The sequence below is a fragment of the Rhinopithecus bieti genome, unplaced genomic scaffold (assembly GCF_001698545.2).
Source record: "Rhinopithecus bieti isolate Rb0 unplaced genomic scaffold, ASM169854v2 scaffold_2339, whole genome shotgun sequence".
In the NCBI taxonomy this organism is placed as follows: domain Eukaryota; kingdom Metazoa; phylum Chordata; class Mammalia; order Primates; family Cercopithecidae; genus Rhinopithecus; species Rhinopithecus bieti.
The window spans coordinates 98,648-108,090 of record NW_016803819.1 but is presented as its reverse complement, the minus strand read 5'-3'; the positions used below and the strand labels follow the sequence as shown (position 1 = coordinate 108,090).

General features: G+C 39.3%; 1 protein-coding gene across 1 annotated transcript in view; it reads right to left on the bottom strand.

The window, feature by feature from the left end:
• Nucleotides 1–306: 306 nt before the first annotated feature.
• Nucleotides 307–9,443, bottom strand: part of UBE2K (ubiquitin conjugating enzyme E2 K) — an 83,438-nt gene continuing 74,301 nt past the window's right edge. The window contains 3 exon segments of the mRNA XM_017854256.1: nt 307–1,955; nt 2,523–2,651; nt 6,040–6,139. Of these exon segments, the coding sequence (XP_017709745.1) occupies nt 1,881–1,955; nt 2,523–2,651; nt 6,040–6,139 (304 nt within the window). The 3' untranslated portion in view covers nt 307–1,880.

Here is a 9,443-nt window from a genome sequence, read left to right as displayed (position 1 = left end):
AATTCTAACCAATAATGGAGAAAACCATCCACATTCTCACACAATCCCACCTTACTTCAAAATATAAAGTACAAGGTTTCAGGTATTTAAAATAAATAAAGAAAAATCTTGTTTCCTTTGGCATCTTTAGAAAATAAACTACAACAATAAAAAGAGGTGGTTGTATAAAGACATGCTTAAGCAAACATATGGGGAAAAAACAGCAACTTGTGTTTAGTATGCAATAATATCAACTATAAGAGTTTACTGTTAATTAGGAAAGCCTTACAAATTTTTGGAAGAACCTTCACATCTTTAACATTATAATATATTTAATAATGGTTCTTTTATTGCTTCTAGTATCAAGATTATTGAGAAGTCAAATGAAGTTATGCTGACGTTATGATTCAAAAATTATCTTCCAAACACTTAATGATTATAATTTAAGATAAATAACACTTAAAGAAAGCAAACCTTTTATAATATGACTTTCAATATACAGCCTTACTTTAATTCAGTCTGATTCCATTACATTTTGTTATTTTGTATTGGTCCTAAAAATTTTAAAAGAATTGTATTTCTATATATAGAACTGCCTGCATAAATCCACTTCAACCTTCATAAAATGGTCACATTAGTGTTTGATCTTGCAAAACTAATAATTTTCAAACTTTTGAACTTAGAATGAAATGAAAATTTAATACAAATAGTCTGACTATGTACAAGAGAAGGTAAAGTTTTCAATTCTCATATTATCAGAAACATCATAAAGAAAGCTAGATTTATAACACACTTCTATTCCTATGTGCATCTGAAGTATGTACAATAAAACACCAACACAGCTTTCATGTGTCAATAGGGGAAGTGCAAGCAAGAATGACTTGAAGTATCCAATAAAGCAATCGCTATAGACCCCAAAATCAGGCTAAAAACTACTGGAAACAGCTGACTGCATCCTTGCCAGTTCTCAAAGAAAAATTTCATTGTTTAAAAAACAGATGTCAAATTCACTGAAAACTAAGTTGGGTTCTTTCATTAAACCTGGGAATAATGTAACACCAAGTATTTACTATTTTGCAGGAGAAATAAAATTGGCAGTTCCATTTTACATTACTTAGGAAAATTTAAGAGTGTTTGAAGAACTGGGACAAAACATTCCAAACCTACTGACCTAAAAATGAAGCAAGGGATACATACTGTCCTTCAGCACATTTCCCCACCAAATACAGAGAAATTTACCATTAGAATATTAGCTGTGTGTGGCAAGGTGGGGGTGGGGAATGGGGTGGGAAGGGGGGAAACAGACACTATGTCCCAGTCTGTTGACAAGGACAAAAAGGCTCTGAATACGTCACCATCTTCAATTCTGAATAAATTTCATATTTAAGAATTCTCAAATGCTTAAAATGGTGGTCTTTTCAGCTACCCATCCTAAGAAGTCAAGTACAAGCATGCAAGTAAATTCACAGGCACAGAGGATCCATGTTAAAAACAGTTAAGGTAGCTGTGATGCAACACCAACAATTTGAATGGCCCTGACACACTCAAAGTATTATCTTAATTATTCAACAAAATCCTGAAGCAAACTCTTGCTAGTCTTGGTACACTGCTAAACACTAAAGTAGCATGTTTCTTCCATGGTTTTATCTTAGCTCAAGGAATTTTTACACTATTAAGAAAAAAAAATTAAAGTATTTCCCCTTTTTAAATTTACACAGACGTTTAATTAGCTTTATTTACAGAGCAGGGATTTTTTTTTTTTCAGTCTCCAATGGTGCCTAGATAACATCATTAGGCAAGAATGCCAGTTTAAAAGAAATCTATGCAGAATCCTAAAAATAACAGATGTTGGTGCTCCTCAAGAAGAGGCAAGCTTGACTATATCAGCAGCTCTCTATGCCTCAGTTACTCAGAAGCAATTCTGTTGCAGTCTCTACATCCCATGATTTTGAAGACAAGGCCACTATTACTGCATTCTGTAGAGAAGAAAAGGGGACAAGAAATTAAATCTCAAGGAAACATTTAAACAATACTGAATCATTCCCTCTTTATATTGGGAATTAACACCTTGTTTCTTTTCTGAAGTTGATTTACATTTGCAGTGCATGAAAAGCTTCTAAAATCAATGACAGTAATCAGTAAAAATAAAAAAAATCACTGATTTTGAAAACAGAAAGTATGTTTACCAAAACTAGATTTTCTCTTATTTTCCTTTTTTTTTTTTTTTTTTTTTTTTTGAGACAGGGTCTTGCTCTATCACCGAGGCTGGAGTGCAGTGGCGTGACTATCGCTCACTGCAGCCTCGACCTCCTGACCTCCTGGGCCCAAGGGATTCTCTCACCTCAGCCTTCAGAGTAGTTGGGATTACAGGCACTCACCACCACGTCCAGCTAATTTTTGGACGGTTTCGCCTATTGGCTTTCGCCCATGTTGCTCAGGCTGCGAATTTCTCTTAATTTTCTAAACCACTTTTGTCAGTCAAGAATTTGCAATAATTTAAAATCAATCAACATATCAAAATCAACATGCCCTTATGTACTTACCCTATCAAAGCCCATAGCACATAGGTTTTCTATTTTTTTGGTGTATTCTGGACTAGAAACTGGTGCTCCAGCATACACATGTGCCCAAAGTCGAGCTGTCTGTTTGAACATTTCGGGATTTTGTTTGTACTATATGGGGGGGAAAAAATTGATTGACATGACATTACAGTTATAATATTTGATATGGTATTTCAGCTCTTAATTGCCTACAACCCTACTTTTTCCAAATAAAACAAATCTACATTTAAAATGTGATTCACTTCGCATTATAGACAACCTATGTCACTCAAGAAAAGACCACTTAACCTGAAGCTATGACTCACAATGTGTTGACATTATAAAGACAAGTAACATTAATCTACTTTAATCTCCAAATTCAACAGATATAACTAGCAAAAGACTAAAATTAGATTAAGTGAGGTATTAAGAGATGTTCCAAATACTGTAGAGCAGCAAACATTATACAACTGAACACAGATTACTAGCTTATAAAAATATGTGGACATTAGAATAATTTTTTTTTTTTTTGAGACGGAGTCTCGCTCTGTCACCCAGGCTGGAGTGCAGTGACCGGATCTCAGCTCACTGCAAGCTCCGTCCCCGGGTTTACGCCATTCTCCTGCCTCAGCCTCCTGAGTAGCTGGGACTACAGGTGCCCGCCACCTCACCAGGCTAGTTTTTTGTATTTTTTAGTAGAGATGGGGTTTCACCATGTTAGCCAGGATGGTCTTGATCTCCTGACCTCATGATCCACCCGTCTCGGCCTCCCAAAGTGCTGGGATTACAGGCTTGAGCCACCGCGCCCAGCCGACATTAGAATAATTTTTTACAATGTGACCAGCTTTTGTATTACCCACAGCCCAGACTAGAATACAACTAGATTCTTCTGTTTTCTTACAGCTGCATTAGTGTACAGTGATTTATGGAAACCTCACATGCAAAGATCTAACTTATTACATAACTTGAGATGATCATAAACTCACAATAAGAGTAATTTTATTAAAAGACTTCCCATATGCATTGGAAAGAGGTAAATTTATCAAATACTTTGGAACCACCATTACTTAGTAAAGCAAAGTATAAATTACTAACGATTCAATTCACTTTAATATTTCTTTTAAAAGTACTTTATATATTTAAGTCTATTACATATTAAAATGATAAATCTACTTTCTACCACTGATTCATCACAAGAAAATAAGTCAAATTATTGAACTATCTTAGGAGCTAAAAGAAACCCTTGAGTCTAACCTCAGCCTGTAAGGCTTAGAGTTCAACAGGAAAGCAAAGCTAGAATATAAGCCATGCTTTTAACAACCAAATATGAATAAATAGCACATATATAAAACATGGGAAATCCGAATTGGAAGTACTCTGAGGCAAATAACAGAATATACTGAGACAAGGATATATACATAAAGCAAGGAGTAAACAGATCTTCAAGGGAAAAGAAGATAACACATAAATTAAAATCTTATAGGTTAAAGAAGTTTGCCAAGATGAAGTTTCCTCAGGCAGAGGAAATATGGCAGATTGGATACAATATGTAAAAACGAATGCAATGCTTGAAAAAGCAAGAGTTTGAAGAAAAGAATTTAGGAAATAAAGCTAGGTTTGCAGAGAGTTCAGATCATGGAAAAACTCTACAAACTAAAGAATTTGGACTCAAGTAGGTGACAGTAGAGCTACTAACAAGTTTTTGTTAGTGAAGTAAGATTTGCACTTTATAAAGCTACCTGATAGCAACGTAGAAAACGGAGAAAGGAAGAAACAGGTTGAGAAAAGATCTATCAGAGCAGTTGAAAAGAATTTTTAAAAAGTGACCTGCGGCAATCAGAGTAATTATGTAAATATAGTGACAGAATGATACAGGGAATGGTTATCAACAGGAGCAAAGGAGACAGAGAAAAACTCCAAAGGCTGCGAATTGGGTGGTTAACCATACGAATGAATGTTCCTTAGATACCTGAGTGTAACACTGCCAAAACTGAACGCAATATCATAAATCCTGCGAACCTATCATTCTATGATACCATCACCTATCAATTTAAACACCAGGCTCTTGCGAGAGAGGGCAAGCCTAGGAGAGAGGGCAAGCCTACACATTTCATCAATGTATGGGTGGTAACATCAGTATAGATATGATCATCCAAGTGTGAATGTGTACAGAAAGTAAAGGTAACAAGGTCAGAACTGAGGAACTACATTTAAGAAAGACGAGTAGGAAGGGAAATAATTGTGGGAACTAACAAAGAACAGCTATGAAGTGAGGAAGAAAAGTGGGTAATATCTTAGAAGTCAAGAGAAGAAAAACTAAGGTTAAAAAAAAAAAAAGAATGTTCATTATATTCCAATTGCTTAGAGTAGGTGTTGGCAAACTTTTTGTTTTTTGAGAAAGGGTTCCGTTCTGTCACCCAGGCTGCAGTGCAATGGCGTGATCTCAGCTCATTGCAACCTCTGCCTCCCAGGTTCAAGCGATTCTCCCACTTCAGCCTCTCAGGTAGCTGGGACTACAGGTGCGTCCCACCACGCCGGGCTAGTTTTGTGTTTTGTAGTAGAGATAGGGTTTCACCACGTTGGTCAGGCTGGTCTGGAACTCCTGACCTCAAGTGATCCACCCACCTCGGCCTCCCAGAGTGCTGGGATTACAGGCATGAGCCACTGCACCTGGCCAGCAAACTGTTTCTTAACGGGTCAGATACTAATAACTTAGGTCCAGTCTCTGATGTAATTATTTGTTTTTTTTTTTTTTTTTTTTTTTAAACAGAGTCTCGCTCTGTCCACCAGGCTGGAGTGCAGTGGCGCGTTCTCGGCTCACTGCAAGATCCACCTCCTGGGTTCAAGCCATTCTCCTGCCTCAGCCTCCCGGGTAGCTGGGACTACAGGCGCCTGCCACCGCGCCCGGCTAATCTTTTGTATTTTAGTAGAGACGGGGTTTTACCGTGGTCTCGATCTCCTGACCTTGTGATCCGCCCGCCTCGGCCTCCCAAAGTGCTGGGATTACAGGCGTGAGCCACCGTGCCTGGCCTCTGATGTAATTATTAAACTCAGCCACTGTAGCTAGAAAGTGAAATGAAAAATATTTATTCCATTCAACAAATTACCAGGTCATTGGAAACTGTGCCATGCCACGTCAGTGCCATGATAGGAGGTGATTAAAATTATTAGCAGGAGGGATCATCCTTCCTGAATGGAAGGATAAAAAGATGGATACATACACCAGCATTAATCCTAGAATCTAGATGATAGGAATATGGGTGTTCACTGTGTAATTCTTTTGACTTTATGTGTTTGAAAATACTTATGTTAGGAAAATAGCATCTATATCCAATTAAACTAGATGTTAAAAGTCTATTAAGTTTTCACTATTACACCTGACAAAATAATCCTACAAGAAAGAAAACCATTTCAAAATTTAGTTTCAATAGAGTATGCTCATGTGTTAATGTGCAAACCATTAAAGCGGTTAAAGACTCATACATAATGTAAGGAAGTCTTTCAAAAGCAGCCATCTTACCTGATTTGCTACTACAGCATCCTGTGGATCATCTGGTTCTGCAGCTGCCAATAGTGCTTGCAATGACAATAATACCGTGCGAAGAGTCATTGCAGCTGCCCTAAAATTCAAAAGATGAAAATATCCCAATTAAGAGGGCTCTGCAGGCAAAAGCAATTAAGTACTTTCTTAACAAAAATTAAAAAACTGTGGAGCTAAAAGTTACTTATATCTTTATCTTAATTATACAGTTAAGTCACAGACATTTATAATTATGTATCTGCCTATCATTTATTTTCTTCCTTACTTTACAATTTGCCTATTTCTTTTTTTTCTGAGACAGGGTCTCACTCTGCCGCTCAGGCTGGAGTGGGCAGTGGCACTATCTTGTCTCACTGCGACCTCTGCCTCCTGGGTTCAAGCAATTCTCCTGCCTCAGCCTCCCGAGTAGCTGGAACTCCAGGCACACACCACCACACCCAGCATTTTTTTGTTTGTTTTTTCCTTTTTTCGTAAAGACAGGGTTTTGCCATGTTGCCTAGGCTGGTATCGAACTTCTGAGCTCAGGTGATCAGTCCACCTTGGCCTCCCAAAGGTCACGGATTACAGATGTGAGTTACTACACTCGGCCAGTTTTTCTATTTCTTAAGACAACTCAAATTCTGAACTGTCCTTGTTTTTCTTGTTGCCAAGATCCTTCTTGTTAGTTTTATTCACTCATTTTCTATCCATTTCTCTAAACACAAAGTTAAAGTGATAAATCATTAGTACCAATAGCTTGTGAGACTTTCTTTCAATGGCACTCTAAAAACAAGATACTATGAAGCAAATATATTTTTTCTTTCTTTTTTTTTTCTTGAGATGGAGTCTCACTCTGTTGCTGAGGGTGGAGTGCAGTGGTGCGATCTCGGCTTACCGGAACCTCTGCCTCCCTGGTTCAAGCAATTCTCCTGCCTCAGCCTCCAAGTAGCTGGGACTAGAGGCACATGCAACCACGCCCAGCTAATTTTTTGTAGTTTTAGTAGAACAGGGTTTCACCGTGAGAGACAGGATGGTCTTGATCTCCTGACCTCGTGATCCGCCCGCCTCAGCCTCCCAAAGTGCTGGGATTACAGGCTTGAGCCACCGTGCTTGGCCATATTTTCAAGAAAATATGAAATCATTCCATTACATTTTGAAATAGGACAACATTTTTGGCTTAAACTACATCACTTATGATTCTAAATGTATTTATAAGGAAAGTATCTTTATAAAGCTAATATTTGTCTAAAAAATAGTATCTACTTGTCTAGTAGTAATTCTTGGCATTTCTGTTAAAAAGTTGTTTCACTGGCCAGGCTCAGTGGCTCATGCCTGTAATCCCAACACTTTGGGAGGCCGGGGTGGGCAGTCATCTGAGGTCAAGAGTTCGAGATCAGCCTGGCCAACATGGTGAAACCTCATCTCAACAAAAAATGCAAAAATTAGCTAGGCATGGTGGCATGTACCTATAATCCCAGCTACTCAGGTGGCTGAGGCAGGAGAATTGCTTGAGCTCGCGAGGTGGAGGTTGCAGTGAGCCAAAATCACGCCATTGTACTCTAGCCTGGGCGACAGAGCGAGACTTCATCTAAAAAAAAAAGTTGCTTCACCAATTAATAGAGGTATGTATAAATACAATGTGGACATATTAAAAATGTTGCATGTAAAGAGAATGACCATTTTTACCATGCAAATTAGATCATTTTTTTTTTCTTTTTTGAGATAGGGCCTCACACCGCCTAGGCTAAAGTGCAGTAGAGCACAATCACAGTTCACTGTAGCCTTGACCTCTTTGGGTCAGGTGATTCTCATACCTCAGCCTCCTGAGTAGCTGGGACCACAGGCACATGCCAACACGCCCAGCTAATTAAAAACAATTTTTTTTTTTGTAGAGACAGGGTTTCACAATGTTACCCAGGCTGGTCTCGAACTCCTGAGCTCAAGCAATCCTCCCACCTCAGCCTCTGAAAGTGCTGGGATTATACGTGTGAGCCACAACAACTGGCCAGTTACTCTAAACCAGCCTTTTTCAACTGGGTTCCTGATTTGAACCACAGAATAGAAAAGATTAGTGACTGTTCTCTCAATTTTCCCAAGTTTGGTACATAAATAGTATTTCCCTAGATGTCTACAATAAAAGTTAATTTAGGCTGGGTGCAGTGGCTCATGCCTGTAATCCCAGCACTTAGGAAGGCCGAGGCAGGCAGATCACTTGAGGCCAGGAGTTTGAGACTAGCCTGGGCAACATGGCGAAACGCAGACTCTGCTAAAATTACAAAAATTAGCCAGATGTGGTGGCACATGCTTGTAATCCCAGTTACTTGAGGGGCTGAGGCAGGAATCGCTTGAACCTGGTAGGCAAAGGTTATATGAGTCCAGATGGCACCACTGTACTCCAGCATGCGGGACAGAGCCAGATTCTGTCTCCCACACCTCCACCCCTAGCCAAAAAGTTAAGTTATTGCCACCAACCAACAATGGATGTCTTAAGGCAATGATCTCACAGTGTTGTTCATCCAACCAGCAGCATCAGCATCCCTTGGGAAGTTATCTCTATCCCAGAGCTACTGAATCAAAAACTCCAGGGTTGTTTTAACAGGTACTGCAGGTGATTCTGATGCACATTAATACTTGGCAAATACTGTTAATTAGGGTGGGCATGGTGGCTTATGTCTGTAATCCCAATACTTTGGAAGGCTGAGGCGGGCAGATCACCTGAACTAGAGGTCAGGATCTCGAGACCTACCTGGGCAATATGGCGAAATTCCGTCTCTACTAAATATACAAAAATTTTCTGGGCATGGTAGTGCACACCTCTAATCCCAGCTATTCGGGAGGCTGAGGTTGCAGCGAGCTGAGATCATGCCACTGCACTCCAGCCTGGGTAATAGAGTGATACTCTATTAAAAATAAATAAATAAAATAAAACAAACCAAAATGAGATACTACCTAGCACTCGTTAGAATGGTTATTATAAAAACGATGAACAAGTGTTGCTGATGATGTAAGGGAAAGAAAACCCCTGCACACTGCTGGTGGGAATGCAAATTAGTACAACCATTATGGAACACAGTATGGAGTTTTCTCAAAAAAATTAAAAATAGGGCCAGGCGTGGTGGTTCATGCCTGTAATCCCAGTACTTCGAGAGGCTGAGGCAGGCAGATCGCTTGAACCCAGGGGTTTGAGACCAGCCTGGGCAAGATGGCAAAACCCCATCTCTTTAAAATTGACAGTATTATTTTCTTTTAAGACATGAATCAAGGCCGGGCGCAGTGGCTCAAGCCTGTAATTCCAGCACTTTGGGAGGCCGAGACGGGGGGATCATGAGGTCAGGAGATCAAGACCATCCTGGCTAACACGGTGAAACCCTGTCTCTACTAAAAAATACAAAAAACTAGCCGGG